General features: G+C 36.4%; 1 protein-coding gene across 2 annotated transcripts in view; it reads right to left on the bottom strand.

Annotated features, from left to right (window-relative positions):
- Nucleotides 1–19,736, bottom strand: part of zbtb46 (zinc finger and BTB domain containing 46) — a 166,701-nt gene that overhangs the window by 28,049 nt on the left and 118,916 nt on the right. The window contains exons 4-6 of one of the 2 annotated variants that reach the window (XM_028811710.2): nt 15,354–15,550; nt 14,092–14,134; nt 13,178–13,985 (exon numbers count right to left, since the gene is read on the bottom strand). The exons of the other annotated variant lie outside the window; for it this stretch is intronic. Coding sequence (XP_028667543.1) covers nt 13,387–13,985; nt 14,092–14,134; nt 15,354–15,550 — 839 coding nt within the window. The 3' untranslated portion in view covers nt 13,178–13,386. Of the gene's footprint in view, nt 1–13,177; nt 13,986–14,091; nt 14,135–15,353; nt 15,551–19,736 lie in introns of those variants that run through there. 2 annotated transcript variants of the gene reach the window in all.

Below are 19,736 nucleotides of genomic sequence, written 5' to 3'. Positions count from 1 at the left end.
TGCAAAACCACTTTCTGTATGTCCCTTCTGTGGGCCAGAGATGCTGCCGTGAAGAAGTCCCTTTTTGACATGCCTCCTGCATCTTTATGGTTTATATTGGGCACATATAGCTAATGGTTATTTTTTTTTTTGAAAGATCAGTAATTTTAACAGTTTTTCTCTCTATGAAAATTACTGTGAAAATGAAAAAAGCGTACGTACTCTTCATTGTTTTTCTGTACTTTCTGGAAATGAGCCCTTTCTAAATATATAAATCATGGGCGAGGGCCCCTTTGGGTGTTCTAAAGCCCACCTGTGAGGCTATCGATAGACGTTGTATATTGATTTTTCCTTTTTCTTTCTTTGTAGTAACATTAAAACAGTATTTTCACTGCCGAGTGTTGCCTTGTAGCCGAGAGACTGTGCTTGCTTTCACTTTGCTTTGCCAAATGCATCTGGGTGAACTCAGCAGTGGCAAAGTGAGACACGACTTCTCAGTACTGCCAGAAGGCAAATGTAGTTAGTGCTCTTTGATAGGAGCCAAGTGCTAATTCAAACTAGCAAACCTGTCTTATTACCAAGTCACAACGTAACAGCAAAACTTACTGCTTCACTTAATGAAACCTACACAAAGTCCTCCATTAATATGCCACCATGTACAGTAAATCATTGTACATACAAAGAAGATAATGAAGCCAGTTAAGGTGGGCAAATGTCCATAAAGGTACAATTTAATGCTAAAGCCATTTGCAATCATGAAATGGCAAAATGATTGCCTAATCAAATATATCATATATCCAGAGAAATGATGAAGACCATAAATATTCTATGGCTGATAAAAACCTGTTTGGTCCTTGGAACTAATAGTAATTTGTGTTACATATAAAAAATGAAACAAATATGAGCTATAAATATCTACTCATATATAGTTTCAGAAAATAAAAATACCAACATCACATACTTTAAGCATTACGATAAGTGAGTACATTAGAGGGTCAGCTCAGGGTGGACAGTTGGGACACAAAGTCAGAGAGGCGAGATTGCGTTGGTTTGGACATGTGCAGAGGAGAGATGCTGGGTATATTGGGAGAAGGATGGTAAAGATAGAGCTGCCAGGCAAGAGGAAAAAAAGGAAGGCTTAAGAGAAGGTTTATGGATATGGTGAGAGAGGACATGCAGGTGATGTGTGTAACAGAGCAAGAAGCAGAGGATAGGAAGATATGGAAGAAGATGATCCACTGTGGTGACCCCTCGTGGGAGCAGCCGAAAGAAGAAGATTTTGCATGTGGCTCAGTTACAAGATTGTGACAAGAAGGGGAAAAACAAAACTACAGTCAAAGGAATTAACATAACTTGGCACCCAGTGCCAAAACTGTAGGATGTGTTACTTTTGCTTAAAAACACTCTTGCTTTCAGAAGCTGTATTCATGTATATACACTTAATCTGCTTGTAGTCAATTGACCTAAAGCTCAAGTCACTGCACCTCTTAAAACTAAAACCAACAAGCCTAAAAAATTAGTCTAACACTATGTCGAGTATAATTAATCTATACCATACTTTACAGAGTTTATTAAAAGCATCAAATTAATTTAACCAGCAAATACACAGTTCATACACTTGTATAAGGGACATTCCTTGCTTTGAGCAACTCTGTGACCCTAACTGAAACAAAAATAATAATAATAATTCATAACATTTATATAGTGCTTTTCTCAGTACTCAAAGCGCTATCCACACAGGGAGGAACCGGGAAGCAAACCCACAATCTTCCACAGTCTCCTTACTGCAAAGCAGCAGCACTACCACTGCGCCACCTGTGAGGTACAGTTTAAGTCTGAAGTTAGATATCCCGGCATCAGTTTTCTAAACCTGCTTCATCCAGATCCATATCATAGGGCAAGAAATAAAACATGGATATGGCCCCGAGAGCACTCACGTACTCTACGACAAATGATGTGAGGTGTATACGCGTATGTCTACACACACACACATTTATATACATACGTGTGTATATATATCCATATCTCTACCTATGTGTATATATACACACACACCTAACTATATATATATATATATATATATATATATATATATATATATATATATATATATATATATATATATATATATATATAATATAGATAGATAGATAGATATATAGATATAAATTTTCAGGGTAATTACTTACAGTAATTAATTAGAAATTCATTAAGAACAATATTATAATGACTGCATACGAGTTTTCACTTTTATATAGTGTCTGGAAAAATATTCACCACATACCCATCAGAATCATATTATTTTAATTGTATAGGATGCATGCACATTTTTTTACTTTTTAATTTTTTTAACTCAAAAAAAGAAGCAAAAAACTAAAGCTACAATTTGTTCGCTTTAAGTGTATTCAACAAAAGCCCATGCTTGGGGTATAAAGGTTCTGGCAGCAATCAGCGCTGTGTGGCTTTATTGTTGGGTCTCTGTCAGCTCTCAGGTCCTTACAAATTGCTCGGGATCGCTGACAAGGGCAGACTGAGTTTTGTTTTGGATTCCAAGCTAATTCCACTGAGAGGCTGCTTTCCCCAATTGATCCTGCTGTAAGGGAGATACTGTATCTGTTTTGGTTTTGTCTTTTCAGAAAAATTAGTGAGGCTTCCCTTTGCAATCTGCTGTACTTTGTCTCACCTGTGTTCTCTTCAATTCTGATAATCCTTCCTGATGATGACAAGGACCCTGTAATATGATCCCCATACCACCATGCTTGATTAGAAGGATGACGTTAAGTGAGGCACTACGCGGAGTATTCCTTTTCATTCAGACTACTAGAATGTTTTTAGTAAACTCTTTATGTGGCGCAGATGTCATGGCACTCCACCATAATCACTAGTTAGTGTACGACAGTAATATTTTCGATCTGTGGACATTTTGGTGACAACATTTTACAACACTTTAATTTGTTTTTCTTTAAGAAAATACAACTGTATGCTTTGAATGACAATCCAGGAAAACTTTGCATAAACCCTCAACTGACTGTCACAGCCCTATCTAAAATGGTTCTTTATATAAGATGAAACAGTGAGAAAAATAAAAATATTCAGTACATCTAATCAGAATTATATAAACTTGTCAAGTTCTGAAAAATTCTGAACAGATCCTTGTAAAGAGAATCTGATTTTTTAAAAATTTGATTCAATATAGAACATCACTTTCTGACTGAGCTATAAAAGATGGACTGTGCTTCTTCCAGCTGAGCAAAATAAGTCTTCATATAAGCAAGTGTGGCACGGGATATTGAAACTGATTCTGCATTGCACACTTTCATACCATCTGGTATATCTCCAAATATTGCTGTATGTATTAGGAATAATTTGTAATACAAGTCTATTTAAAAGAGAAACCATTTTGGGCAAAGAACTTTTGTGAAAGTGTAAGATATTCCCAAAACACGTGGCCTAGCAACGTCAGTACTTGATGACCTTGCCTACATGTTGCATCTTGTCCTGGGTATGATTTAAGTAATTTAGGATAAGACATGTGTGAATTAGTCATTTTTAGTTGCATTATGGTGTGCTTGACAACATTGGACAGAATTGATTTTGTGAATGACTGGTTTTTATTGTTTTTCTTAAATGTTTTTAAGAGATCCCTGTCCTATTGTTCCCTGTGATCATTCACGGGTAAGTTTATAATATTCTGGAGATGCTGTCTCTATGTTTGCTCTATCTTCTGGGATAGATAGATAGATAGATAGATAGATAGATAGATAGATAGATAGATAGATAGATAGATAGATAGATAGATAGATAGATAGATAGATAGATAGATAGATAGATAGATAGATAGATAGATAGATAGATAGATAGATAGAAGTTGGCAAGGCTGCTTTTAACAAAGATTCTCAGTTGTATATAGAAGAAGCAGCAGCATGACACTGAGAGACTGGAACCGTAACAGTTGAAAGGATGGAAATGCATTATTAATATAATGATCTCTAACTGTCACAGTCATTGGTGACTTCCAGTGACTGAAGACTGAAACAGGTGATTATCGTGTATAGGGACAGCAGACAAGAGCTTTTCTGTCTTAAAATGCATCCTACATTGGCTCCTTGTCCTTAGCAAATGGTGAAATACACTGAGCACAGAGTAGAGCACGCAAAAGACATTTGCAAAACATTTCACAAGTCTGCAGACCTTGAACTCATCACAAACAAGTAAGGAGATTCCCAGTTATGAGACTGACATTTCCTTGGCCATCATTTTCTTTGTGTGTAGATCTACGTACTGCACAGTAGTACATGAAAAGAACTTCAAGGTACGTTAACCTCTGTATCAATTTGATACTGAGGAAGTTATTACTTCCTTTTTACCAATCACACTCAAAATGTGAATTGTTTGAGAAAGTATTTTTTTAAATAGAAACAAATGTTTTTCTGAGAATTACTTAAGATTCAGTATATGTTAATACAGAAAAACAATTATCTTGTTTCTTGCTTTACAATACAGATACAGCAGTTTAGTTGCTCCATCCATCCATTTTCATGGCATCTTCCAGTGTGGTGCCGAGATGTCACTCGCTGGACGCATGCTCCCAACCTTACCAGTTTGGACCTGGAGGGAGCTGTCCTGGAGCTAATGGATAGAAAGTGGGATAATGTGGTGGCATTGTGGGATGTCAGTCGATAACAAGGTATGTTCATAGGCACACACACCCTTGCTTTGGTTTATTTAATACACCATATACTAAAACACACTTTTAAAAGATATTCTGTGGAAATTCACAACTCGCAAAAATTTTATTCTAAAATGTACAATATGTATAAGACACCACTGGTCAAAAGTGCATAAATGATACAAAAACAAATGGCTATCTTGAGGATGTAAGACATTGTTCTCTAAAATTAATATATGTGACACTGTTGTTTGATGCACTGTTTGTTTATTTTTATGACAACATTGCTTGCACAGGTATCTGGAAATTTTATCAGGCAAAGGCGCACACTATAAAGCACATGATAGGGGTGGAATGTGGAGGAAACTCATGAGAAGCAGGCTGAATTATAAGTATGGTAATATGCAGCACTGAACCACACTGGGAAAGGAGCTTAAACAGAAGGTGGGATGGAATTGACAAGTTTGGATACCCCAGAAGAATACATGCAGACGCATGTGTCCTGCAGTACTGTGTTAGTGTACCTACTGCAAAATATTTTATACATGAACAGTATACACTTACTGGTAGCTTTACATTTCCATATTTCCAAAAAATTCTGTACATATAAAGATTTCTACAGTAAAGTAAAATCAACTGAACTGAGTCATTGCTATGAAGGACATGTTCTACAAATGTTTAGCACAACCTATTTGTCTCCCTTCTTGAACAGTGGAGTCACATATGCAACTTTCCAGTCCTCCGGTACTTCTCCTTTCTCAAGTGACTGCTCAAACATGCCTGATAAAAGTTTATAAATGATGTCTGTCAGTACAACTGGTAAAATCTTATCAGAAATAATGGGCTTTAATTAGTATTTAATGTAATGACGACGTAAAGCCCATTTGACTCTTCTATTGTAAAATCTATGAAGCTGGAGCTTGCTTTTAATTCTGTATGGGGAATTCAATTTGTTTCTTCCTTTACAAATACATAGATAAAATATTCGTCCAGTTTGTTTGCTTTTTTTCTTCTCATTTTTAATTGTTTCTTTTTTTGTGTCCTTGAGGTTTCTCAAATTCTCTTATTGTCTTTTACTGGTGTAGCACTTATGGTCTGTTCTGGCTTCAGTAGCAGCTTGTTTAGTTTCTCTTTTGACTTTTCAGATACTTTTTTTTGAAATCTTGCTATAGTGTCAGGTATTCCTCTAAGTCAGAATTATCTGGCTACTTTTTAACTTTCTTGTAAAGTGATGTTTTCAGTTTTACTTTTTTTAATAATCCCATTTTTTATCCATCTTTTTGTTTGATTGGTTTTAGTAATACAGTAATCCCTCCTCCATCGCGGGGGTTGCGTTCCAGAGCCATCCGCGAAATAAGAAAATCCGCGAAGTAGAAACCATATGTTTATATGGTTATTTTTATATTGTCATGCTTGGGTCACAGATTTGCGCAGAAACACAGGAGGTTGTAGAGAGACAGGAACGTTATTCAAACACTGCAAACAAACATTTGTCTCTTTTTCAAAAGTTTAAACTGTGCTCCATGACAAGACAGAGATGACAGTTCAGTCTCACAATTAAAAGAATGCAAACATATCTTCCTCTTCAAAGGAGCAAACAAATCAATAGGGCTGTTTGGCTTAAGTATGCGAAGCACCGCAGCACAAAGCTGTTGAAGGCGGCAGCTCACACCCCCTCCGTCAGGAGCAGAGAGAGAGAGAGAGACAGATAAAAAAAATCAATACGTGCCCTTCGAGCTTTTAAGTATGCGAAGCACCGTGCAGCATGTCCTTCAGGAAGCAGCTGCACAGAAGGTAGCCAACGTGAAGATAATCTTTCAGCATTTTTAGACGAGCGTCCGTATCGTCTAGGTGTGCGAACAGCCCCCCTGCTCACACCCCCTATGTCAGGATCAGAGAAAGTCAGCGCAAGAGAGACAGAGAAAAGTAAGTTGGGTAGCTTCTCAGCCATCTGCCAATAGCGTCCCTTGTATGAAATCAACTGGGCAAACCAACTGAGGAAGCATGTACCAGAAATTAAAAGACCCATTGTCCGCAAAAATCCGCGATATATATTTAAATATGCTTACATATAAAATCCGCGATAGAGTGAAGCCGCGAAAGGCGAAGTGCGATATAGCGAGGGATCACTGTATATAATAAGTCTGAGTCTGGATCAGAATCAGAAAGTCTCTGGAGTGACAACATCTATTATTTATAGTTTTTACATTCCCATTCTGTGTTTTCTGTATATTTCCTCATCCCCAAAAAGTCTGTTTTCCTCAAACTATAAATCTTTGCTTTGGTTTACATTTGTACGTTTTCAAAGAAGATGATCCATGTTGTGATCACTGTTGCTCAAAGGATCAGTAACTTGTTTTGATCATTCTGTCCTTATTGTTCAAAGTACATACTTTGTGCACAATTTAGAATCAAGAAGTACATACTTTGTGCACAATTTAGAATCAAGAAAACTAATAAAACTCGTAAAACTGATTCTTGTAGCCTCCTTTTATTTATGAATAGAAAATTGTGGTCTAGAAATCCAAAACTAAAGGACCAAGGCATAAGATAGTGGTTGCTTGAAGGGTGCCTATGTTTTTTCTGACCAAATGTTTTGTTGAGGCGCCAAATACAAAATAGGTGGAGGATGTCTAATATTATCACAGGTTTAAAATTGTTTCAAGGGGACTTTCCAAAACAAAACTGAGTATATGTGGCATAGATCTACAAAATACTGTACACTGACATATAAACCTTGCTTTTATGACCTGACCAGTGGCGGTTTTGACAGTTATAATACAGGAAATGTTACCAAGCAACTAAAGACCTGAAAGCTATTATAATATACAACAGAATGAAAGATAAAAGAGAACATTTAATACTAACTCATCTACTGATGATCTCTACCAAGAACAGTAGTTTGTTACCCATCAACATGATGGGCCAAAACAAAAGAAAAGGTACGTCTTTGGGGTTATTTAATGGGGAATTCATATACAGTGTGCTGTGTACTGTTCTTGTGAACCTCTGCTAGCCTACTAATGGTAAGCCTTGTGGACCCTCCTTGGTAATATCTAACCCCTTGTCAGTTTGGAACAGGTTAATATACATTTTCTACATTTCATACAATCAATGTTAACATCTTTCATTTCACTTTTCATTAACCTCCACATACAAAAAGGTATTTCTTTGATGCCCAAGTGATTGCACAGTATCATTCCTATTATAAAAGGACATTGTGTTTAAGTCAGAAAGCAGATCTGGACAAGACATCAATAATCTTTACAAAAATCCTTTCATTTTCACTCTTCAACAGTTCATTTCCTTTTAAGTAAAAAATAACTACAATGGAGGGTAGCATACAGACAGATGCAATGAAGCAAACTATATGGGTTAATTGCAAGTGGCAAGGCTGGCACTGCAACCTAACAATTATCAGTGGAAATGGGGCATTGTCTGGGTGGTGTTTGCACATTCTCCTCATGTCTGCTTTAGTTTCTGCCTAAATCCTAAAGAGATGCATGTTGGGTTAAGTGACTACACTGAGAAGATGTGTGCATGAGTATTCCTAACAACAGAGTGGCACTTCATCTTTGTGTCCAGTGCTGCTGGGTATGTGTCAAGATGCAACAGTACAATATGAACATGTGCAGTCATAAAGACTGAGCAATTCTAAATTGGATTTTATTTGATCACATGTGTGCACAACTAATTCCATCCATTCACAAACTTTGCTAAGCACTATATAGCTTTATAAAAATAAGTGCTGATAAAAAATGACTAGAAAAATAAAAAAAATATTTCAAAGAGAAAATTGGGTGCTAATAATAAATCATCAGTAATACTGCAGTATTTTGCCATCAAAACAGAGCATATAAGCAAAAAGCTGGGATATGAAGAGTTTACCTTCCTATTGTGCCTATAAACTGGGTCATCTCAACAAATTTTTCCAACAATAACGCACAAAAAATTAAAAGACATTGAAATGAAATGATCACAAGCACATACCCCAGAAATATTCCTTACCCTTGGATGAGTTTGTTTTCACTGACTCCATCACCTTCTATATTATGACGGCTAGTACTGGGAGTCCTACATGCTTTCCCATTGTCACCTATAGCCTGATTAAAAAATGCAGTCCAGCCAAACTCCTGCCATCATAAGGATGACTCTAGTTCCATTTCACATTAACTTTCATACTGTTGTGTGGTTCACATCACAGCACCACCACTTATACCTGGAAATTATTAAATTGCACCTCCTATGTGATACACAAGGGGGAATGTGCTTGAAAGAAATGAAAAGGGAACAATAATACTGTCATCTTGCTAATTATGCCAAAAAATAAAGAAATTCAAGGAAAGTTTCTAGCTATCCCAGCCATCCCAGAATTGCTAACCATGCCAAGGGGAATGCAGACACAAAGGTGAAGCCAGTTCAATACTATGCTAGTCAAGATACTACAGAGAAAATCTGGAATGTTTTAAAGAAGGTTTCTATCTTACATATTATTTTACTACCATAATAATTAGAGTTAAGTTTTTTTTCTATTATTGCTTTGGGTAACAAACTTAAAGCATAAGACTGCATAATTCATAATGATTTATTTATACATCTTGAAAAGATAACTAGTATTAAAATGTATATTAAGACACAATTCTGTGATTTTTTTTATGTTTACATCCTTTAAATTCCTTGTTGCTGTTTTCAGAAGTAGGATTAGCCCTCTCCACTGTAACTCCTATTTCACTCATATCACAATGAGTTTTTTATACTGCAATGATCACAATATTGTACGTACATCAAACTTTGTTCACATTGTGTATTTTAATAATCCGATTCCCCATTAATCTGTTAAGGAAGAATGTGGGGTTTCAATAACTGCAAATGGATGGGCTGAAACGTAAACTGAACTTTGAACGCTAAAGTGATCAAGTGACTCTTTATAGTAATCCAAGATGGCTCACATAATTAAAGAAAAGACTGCTTCTCAGTTACTAAAATTACTGATATTTTTAATCAAAGCTGCATATTAATTAAGATTTCAGTCCTTCATTATTAGCCCTGTAGAATCCTTAATGTTGTCAGTTTCAGAGCATGCATGATATAAATCATGCACTTAGCTGTATTAGTTGTGAGCTTCTTCTATAAGCACAAATAGAATATATATATTTTTTTTAAATTGTGTCATTGTCACGTGTTCCCTTCCAATGTTTATACATGATGCTTCCACTTGGGAATTAATATCTCTCTATTATAAAAAAAAATCCTGGAAAGCAAAAGCAAAGCGACTATACGTGATCTTCTCGGAAGTTCTCGGAAGACATTTAAAAGACCCGCGAGACAAAAGAGACTTGCCACGGAGCGTCTCGCGTGGACCATAAACATGAGACTTTGTGCCAAGAGATTGTCCCAGGGCCGTCTCGCGGGGACGTGGAACATGAGATTCTTGCAAGACACACCCTACTTACAAAAGATATCATATAAGAGCACCCCCATCAAAAAACACTCAGGTGTATAAAAGCACATAGTACACACATATTCTGTGCTCTCAGCACATATAAAGCGTATAAGGACAATACGGAGAATAGAGACCCAAAGGCGCTGGAGAGAAAAAAAGGCAGATAAGAGATTATGAAAGCAGTGGAATTTGAAAGGCTCAAACAAACAATGGCGCGATACACATGCAGACAAAGGTACAGAATATGAAAGCAGTAAAATTTGAAAGTATTGTAGCGTCCCAGCCAGGTTGAGACCTTTTTGGTTTTAAGTGACTGTTCGGTCCGATTAAGGGAGGGCAGACTACAGCACGGAAGTCTGATAGTGGGGTATTGATTGATGTGGTAAGGGGGGGGCGAGACCTGGGGAAGGAGGTGTTGGAGAGGGTGCTAGGAAGTTGTGTTTGGGTTGGGAAGTCGGCGATTGTTCAAGTAAAACTTCTGTGACACTTTATCATGTCAGTTGGTACAGTATCAAAGAATATAGAAAAGATTGCATTACCGCAAACAAAAGGTGATTAATCATCAGAACCAGGTGTAACTGAAAAAAATAGCAGGACAAATCGAGGTCAGAAATAAAAGGCAAAGAGTAGACAACAAAGTCTTTTCGCATTCGCATCATTCAATGCACAAAACGTGGATTTACACAATAATGGACCATACGCTATGAGAATCTGTGGTCCAGGAACAGTTAAAGCAACGACAAGTTGAATTTCAAAGAATACACAGTTCGGTTGGGTGTAAATTGATGATCACGGAGAACCGATGCAAATTTTAACAGGCAAAAAGAAAGGTAATGTAATGTATATATTATATTATAACTTTACAAACCATAGGAGATCGTGATATGCCATTCGTATTAAAATGTTTACAGTTTACTGTGAGAATAGTTTTTGCTATAACAATCAATAAATCACAGGGACAAACATTAGAAAAAGTCGGATTATTTATTAGAGAAACAGAGACAATATTCACTTTCGGGCAGTTATACGTTGTTTTGTCACAACGTATCTCCAAAAAATATTGTTTTTAATGAAGCTTTAAAGTAAAAGTGCAAATAATGAAATTGAAACAATTCCAAAGAAAAAAAAAATTTTTACATTGTATATCCGATTAACCAAACACAGGGGTTGGCGAGCGAAGTGAGCAGGGGGTGAAGCCCCCTAGTTTCTAATTAACACAATCAGCTTCATAACTTTGAAAACAAAAACATGACAAAAAATTAAGAATTGATTGGTCTGTTTCTTGTCCAACCAGGAGGAGACGTTTCCTGGTTTACTTCAGGATGGCTTTTTGTCCCTTCCAACAACTGAGGTGTTCTTTCCTCTATATACGTGTATTTGTTTGTACAGTTCTGGCTGAGTATGCATGCTGAACTCCTCTCATTTGTATTTCTTACATTCCCGATTACCAACCTCACTCATAATGTAAACTTTATACTTCTAGGGGTCAATATACAGTAGTTTAAAAGCAATAAAAGATAATTCCAATCTTCCTCAATGAAATAAATATCTCTTCTTAATCTATAATTACCAACCACCCTGTGCCATTCTGCATCATTTGCAATGCCACCCAGTCATATTCAGTGCCCTTAACTCACAATGGATGGGACAGTTCTTTTCCTGATCACATGTTGATTTTGAAAACTGAAATGATTCAAAATTCAAATTGATTGAAACATCCTTCCTGGTATAATAAACTGACATGGAGGGAGCAAATCTTTTTACAGCGGCACTTTAAAACATCTTCGTTTGAATTATTAGTCTACCTCATTAGTTCTACGAAGTGATATTAGCACAACCGAGGAGTTACAGATATTCAGTCTGAATGTAATTCTCAATGAAGAACACACTTGCTTTTTAGCCTGGTTTATAAATGAGTCCTTCTCATATTACACTTGCAAATCTTACCAAGTATTACAAAAATAGCATATCATCTTATGAACTTAACTTACATGATACATGGTCTTACAATTCAATAGGATTTTTTTAAGAGAATTTTTCCTCAAGAAAATAAAACCAATTTTACAATACTTCAGTCACAGGGATGTGTGGGTGGCTGGGCACACTGCCGAATTATTCTCACCATGGAACAAGGGAAATGGGTGTCACCAAGATCCACCCCAGGAATTTCTTCACCACAAAACATTAGCAGATGGAAAAATTGAGTATTTTCACAATAATCCAGAGGGGCATTGACATGATCATTTCTCACATAAATGGTGCCAAATGTTGTTCTCTCACACCCTTTTTTGATATGACAATAAAAAAATCCTTTAAAACAACATTGTAGTTCTTCTCGTTATCTTTTTAGGAGCACAGAGAAATGAAACAACAGAACATTCTCAGAATCACTTAATCCAATCCAGGCCAGAGCCTGTTCCAGCAGCACTGAGCACAAAGCAGAACCCAACCCTAGACAGGGAACCATCTTTCAGAGGGCCCACCTACACACTATGGAACTGGCAATTAACTTAACCTCCACAGCTTTGGGGACGTGGGAGTAAAACTGAAAGACTGAAACCAAATATTGATTTACAATGCTGTTTGGGCATGAACACTTATTTGTGTAGGGGGATTTGGTAGCCTTTGGAACTAGGAGGCTCACTGGGTTCAATTTATCTAACAAGCATCCACTAAGTAAGAGGGTTAAAGAGTGACAAAGACAATAAAATGACTCACTTAAGAGGCACAGATTAGTATTAGGAGGGAGTGACTGCTCACCACCCGTTCATTTTGACATGATATCTACATGACCAAACAAATGCAAAATATTAGTAGTTTTGCTTCAAAAAAGAACCTAATAAACATGCTTTTAAAAAATAAATTGCTCAGAAAATGGCTTCTATAAGTATACCACCAGGTGGTGCTGTTTGCCTTTATTACAAAACATTATACATTGTAGAATTCAATAAGTAGAATGCATAATAATTAGATAATTAAAGTAAAAATAAATAAATAACACGTCTTGATTACTAAAAGAAGTGACATATGGCTGCTTAAAACGTGTTCAAAAGTAAAGGAAAAAAAGGTAAAAATGTAAGAATCAGGCAAAAAACTGCAGCTGAAGGTTAGAATTGCAAGATATTTTTGAAAGTATACATAGGAATTACATTTAAACGTTAATATTGTCAAGTTTGTTTACTTTTTTTAATATAGAGATCTAAAGTTTCTACAATTATTGTCAAATTGCATAGAATAAACATGATGTAAATGTTGTTTTTCTAAAAACTGGTCTACTGGTCACAGTTAATGACAGTTAGCTACAGCTGGTTGCTTTGCTCTGCTCCTCCACATTCAGTTCCCTTGCTTCCCAGAGAAGCTCAGACTTGCTGTTGCTCTGGAAACACACTTTCATGTGCGTCGCCAGGTTTTTCTGCGTACTGAAGGACTTGCTGCAGATGGTGCAGGTAAAAACACGTGCATTTGAATGCACAGATGATAGGTGCCGATTGAGGTCAGTCCTGTCACGGAAATGCTTGAGGCAGAAGTGACACTGCATCATCTTGCGTTTGAAATGGATGTTCTTTTCATGCCGGTCTGCGTTTGATTTGAGAGTAAAGCTTGCTGGGCACTGGGAACAGAAGTAGCGTGCTGGAGGCCCACTTGGCATTAAACTGGCAAAGCCAGACAGTGTTGGCTTGGAGGTTTCAAAGCCTTCTAAGGAAAGTGCCATCATGGGCATATGCTGGTATTCATGTTCTCTGAGTTTCTCTGAAGTACAGAAGAACCTCTGGCACAAAGAGCATGTGAGTTCATGCGGCGAGCCTGCATCACATGAAATCTCAGTCTCATTATTGCTGTTATCTGTGTCAGTTACATGATCTTCCTCTCTTGAAAAAAGCCTCATATTTGGTCCTAGGAGAAAAACATGTGTGATTATAGAAATTCAGTAATTATCAGTAACAAAGAATAAAGCTTCAAGTGCATGCAAAGCTATGAAATTTTATGTACAACTTTGTACCTGAATCACAGTCTTGTATGTCCTCCTCCTTATGCGTTGTCACCTGCAAATGAATTGAAATAGTCAGGTAGATATTCTGCAGCAGGCAGCCCACCTACATCTAATGATACAATGAAAAACTACTCATAGAGGTGAAATCAATGAAATAGGAAGGTGGATGGGCAGTAAAGATCATGAAGGAAATTTATGAGAAGGAAAGTCACAAAGACAACAACAAAAAAACACATGCAGGAAGATGTCATGCAGGAGGCCAAAATCTGCTTAACTACAGCCACAGCAGTACGTATGAGTGGGAGAAGCTCACAATCAATTTGAGTAAAAGCACAGCCATACTTTCTTGACTAAAAGCTAATGAATACGTTAGCCTCAGGGGCATTCTGATGCACTTCAAGGGAGGGAAGGTGATTTGACTTTGGTCATGCTTGGCTTGTTGTGTATTTTCTTGGGCTTGCAATAATACCTCACTTTTTTGAAAAGTGGAATGTTGTTCTGCCAGGGGGAGCTCTTTTCTGGACTTTGGGTTCAAATTTTATTGTATTCTCTTTTCCACTATTTTTTTAATACAGCTTTTACTTGAGTTTGTTGAACGGTAACAAAGTGATGCATACTTAGTTGGAGCATTGTCTGCAGAGATTAACAATCATGGGGACCTTGGATTGGAGTTACTTAAATCCAAGGTTAAATGGCTTCAAATTTAACCCAGTTTCCTAGGGAACGTCCCTGAATGAAACCTACATACGGGCCAGAAAAATCAGAGGAGGGTAACTAAAATATGATAGACAGAGAAGCAGACACACAAATACTATTCCACCATGCTCATGATCAGAGCTGGGGCTGTAGCTGCTTTGAACACATTTGTTGCTCTGCAGGGATGAATTATGTCTCTACCCCTCCCATCCCTACAGACCATCAAACAGATGGCGCCTCTCTGCAGAGACACAGACTTCTTGGGGCTACCTTTGATAGTGCTTTGCTTTTGGAAGGAACTGGAACAAGGGGTGTGACTTGTAGATCATAGTCATCTAGCAATAAAAAAACTCACTGCACCCTTGTTCTTATTCAAGCAGAATAAAAAGAAAACAGAGCAAAGACTCTCACCCTTAACAAAATACAATCTATGAGAAATACCTGACATTCCAGTGCTTGACAATGTTAATCATTAAACTTAAAACTATCTGGATTCATTTTACATTTCCTTTTCCTGCAAAATTCCAGAGGGCTGCCTTTTAAATAAAAAGTTTTAAAAATGTTTTGTTTCTTACCTGAAAGGACAGAGATTCTGCATCCTCCTTGACCTTTTTTCTTGGAATAAGATGATCATACTGCAGATTGGGGGAACATAAGGAACCAGAGGGCCTCACAGTGGAGGAGAGTAGGGGTTCAGCAGGTGATGATGCCCCTTGTTTGCTAAGAAATTGCCCCCCTGCTTGATTTGAAGAGTTGTTGGTGGAGTCAGACCCTGAGGAACATAGGAAACGAGTCTCACCCACGTAAAATAGCACCAGCTGGCCAGTTCCACATAATAAGAAGGGGCAAAAGGCAGTGTGAAGCAGTTTGCACCACATCTGCACAACACGTAATGGCTTTTATTTTATTTCTTTTTTTCCAGCCACCCACATTCGTGTGGTGAGTACAGTACAGTGAGTGGAACTATTTTGCAGAAATAACCCCAAAAAGAAAGCTATTAAAATAATGTGGGATATATTTAAAAAAGCAGGAATAAGAAACATCTAAGAAAAATGTAAGTTGGTGACCTTCCTGTGGAAAAAATAATTAAACTTTCCATATGAAAGATTTTTTTTTTTTTTTTTTAAGAAACCACAAGTGATACCAAGGAAGACATCTGAGGTGCTAGAATGCTTTTAATTGCATATACAGCATTGGATAATCACAGACAGCAGTTTATAATTTATAGACATTGTTTGTAAAATTAATTAATTAAATTAAAAGTAGGACACGTTTTACAGTTGCAAATAATCTGATTAAGAGAAAAAGGAAGTTATTATTTTAACAAACTATAAATTTACGTATTTACGTCCAAATTCATGACAATCAGTTACACCTTGAAGTTTAAAAGATTGGTCAGTGAATGTCATTTGACTGTTTATTATTAAGGACTACTACATTTAGAGTGAAAAATTGTGGCTTTCTAGTGCAATCAAAAATAAAAACTTTTTTTTTTAATGAACAACCTATGAGGACAGTTTTACAGTTCTGGGACTTCACTAATCAAGTCCACAACTTTCAAAAGAAAACAAAAAAAAAATAATACAGGGTACCACTTGGTACAAAGCATCAACTTCAAATGGATATCACTCAGTGTTAGAAATATTAAACACTCTTAAAAATTTAAAATTTAAAAGGAATACTCCACTGAAAAACTATATATTTTACAAATGTTATATACTCCATGTGATCTGTAGTGTTGGCTGGGATTCTTTTAATTTCATGTTTTCCTGCAGAATGGAGCTAGCAAAGTTTATGCTTTAATGGAAGCAGGCGGTTACCAACACTGGACAATAGCAAACAATATCAAAACGTCCATAAAAAAATGTCCCCTTACTCGTGTCACATATTCCATGTGTAGAAATCTACGTATACTACAAATGTGCAAAATGCTTACATTTTTTTGCTAAAATATTGTTAAATCGATTCCTCTAGTAAAGTGAAAGTAGCCCACAAAGTGAAGAGACTTCTGAGTTGTGGGCTACTTTCACTTTACTAGAGAAATCAATTTAATAGTGTTTTAGCAAAAAAAAAAAAAAAAATGCATGCATTTTTCATGTTTGGAGAATATGACCGGATGACTTGAAGTGGATTATGCAACACGAGTAATATTTTTTTTTTCATGGACTTTTTGGTATTTGCTGCTGCCCAGTGTTGGTCACTGCCTGCTTCCATTAAAGGAAAACATTTGTTAGTTCAGTTGTGAATGAAAACATGAGATTAAAAGTTTTTCTTGGCCATTACTACAAACCCCATGGGGTAACACTAAAAAAAGCATATTGGGTGCAATATTAGTTTAATTAAAATATTCTCATTTTAATAAACATGGTGCATGTTTTGCCAACATCAGTGTGTTCAGATGAACAGTACACACCCACATCAAGGTCAGAATTTTTACTGTCAGTCTTTCTTGTCGGCTACGGCGACAATGACATCACTATTACACAGACCCCACAATTTTGAAGGCCATAACTGGTACAATTGCTATTTGTATGTGACACAATCCATATTGTCTTAAGTGAGGAAAAATAATAGATGCACTTTCCACATTTCACACCATTTACTACTGCAGCCTCTAAAGATTTTTGACGCATATATTTGGAGATTAAGGACAGAGACAGGCACAGGCTTTGTGTTTTAATGAGCAATCGGTGGCTGATTCAATCAGGTTTATTAAAGCAAGTGAGAAGTTGCAAAAGCAGCAGAGTCACCTTGTAAAAACATCCACTGTGATAATCAGTGCTAAATTAAATATATCACCATGTAAGGTAATATTTAGCAAAACATCTCATGATGGAATACAAAACATATGAAAATTTGGCATCATTTACCTAAAGGTACTACAGTTGAGAAAGGCCTCATAGAGGAAGTGGTGTGGTGAGCGCTTTGTCTCATTATTTATTTAATGGCATCATTTGAAACAAATACTTTTTATACCCCAAAAACACAATAATAACACAATTTTCAAATAAGTAAATTCGATCCACTGATTTTAGTATATTTAAATACACAAGTACAGGTTTATATTCATAATAAATATATAATTACATAAATACGAATGAAATAAAAAACTATAAAAATAGAAGATAAAAATAGTTTATGCTGTAACATATGACAAAAAAAAAAAAAAATGTCCCTTTTTCACTAAAGTATGAGAATCCCGGCCAGTAAAACAGTAAGTTCAATAACTAACTATTAACGGAGAAGACAGAATGGAAATGCATAAAATGAAACATTTAACAGTCTATTCTGATGAAATATATTCCCACCCACCATGCAATGCATACTGACACCAGGCACAGTACAGATTCCTCTCTTGCATCTTGTACTTTTCTTCCAGCCATTACCATGGAAACAAAAGTAACAATTTTATTGTTACTCATTTGTGATACATGTTAGTATCATTTGGAACTTCTTAAATGTATCTGTAATCTGCTAAACATATTTATCTAAGGAATGTTTTTATTATAATTTACAATTGTAAAACTTAACATGGCACCTACACACACATTCAGAATTCTCTTCTCTTAATCAAGGCAGTGGATAAACATCTCCAAAGCATGTTGCACTCTTAAAACTACTGTCAAGTGACTTTACTAATGGTTTGCTGACCAAGGGTAAACATAGCAACAGAGAATAACAATGGCAATCAAAAGCTTAAACCTGCAACTAATGAGGGATGAGGTTTTACACTTTTTTTCATGTTTTAAGTGGTGATTAAAAGGTCTTTGTAGAAAGAGTCAGAAAAGCTGTACTAGGCTAGTTATCTAGGGAATACAGCTCAAGTGAGATTAAGTTTGAGGAATTTTGTTTGTTATTTATTTATTTATTAGTGATAGGAACATCTGCCCCACAACCAATATCCTGCGATTTGCTTCATTTGGGCTTGAACATAATCATGGCAGCTCTGTCAAATACATTCCAGCCTCTCATATGAAGATGAGGGCAGTCTGCACAAAGTGCTGCTCAGTCTGTTGATCTCCTGACTGAATACAATATACATTTGTACAGCCTACACACAGCTAGCCCATGTGAGATCCCAGCAGAGCCAACTTGTCTTGATCGTCCTACTGAAGTAGACAGTATGTACTTTTGTGTAGCCTTCTGAAATGTGCAAGTTTCTGTTCTGAAAAGTATGTGGCAAAGGACTGTACATCTAGTGCATTAGTGTGCTAAAGGAAAGGTCCGACAGCTCTCTTCTGGCACATGCTGTGATCCGCACCTATTGTGCTTCTGAGTGCTAGGCCTAAAGTGTTTGATTTTCTGCACAATAGTAAACAGTGTACAGCTACTTGTTGTAGTACGCTGAAAGATTATCTGCTTATTTAGGACACCTCAACATTTAATGGCCTATGGTAGTACTGTAACACTGCAAGACCTATCATTTATAAACATGTGAAAAGCACTAATATTAGAAACTCTGTTTATGTGCCATTCATTCATTTATTTTGTGCCTTAAAACATTCAGTGTGGGGCATGTATTTGTTCAACTATTTTACAAGACACTCAACAAAACCATTCTTCCATCACACATGTTGGCATGACAATGCTTGGTGTGTGATGACTTTACGGTATGAAGATCATTTCAGCACGAATACTGCATCTCTATCTGATGTCACTGATACTAATTCTTTTAATGTACTAATCCAAATATTAAAAACTAAACAAATATTAAATACCAATAAAAGCATAATTCAGATATAAGCTACACTTTGACAATGATGACAAGAAATATTTTAAAACTCATATCTGCCATTATTTAATTGAATGGGTAACCTTAAACAAACATACAAAATGGACTACAAATATGCTATCACAGGAAGTGGCTTTTGTGCATGCAGCAGGCAGCAGGATGTTTGCAGGTTAGCAAACAACTGGGAATCTGCAGACATAGTACAGCACATCCTTCTCAAGTATTG

The sequence above is a fragment of the Erpetoichthys calabaricus genome, chromosome 10, assembly GCF_900747795.2.
Source record: "Erpetoichthys calabaricus chromosome 10, fErpCal1.3, whole genome shotgun sequence".
NCBI lineage: Eukaryota > Metazoa > Chordata > Cladistia > Polypteriformes > Polypteridae > Erpetoichthys > Erpetoichthys calabaricus.
Note: the sequence above shows the minus strand (reverse complement) of the source record. Positions and strands in the feature narration are given on the sequence as shown.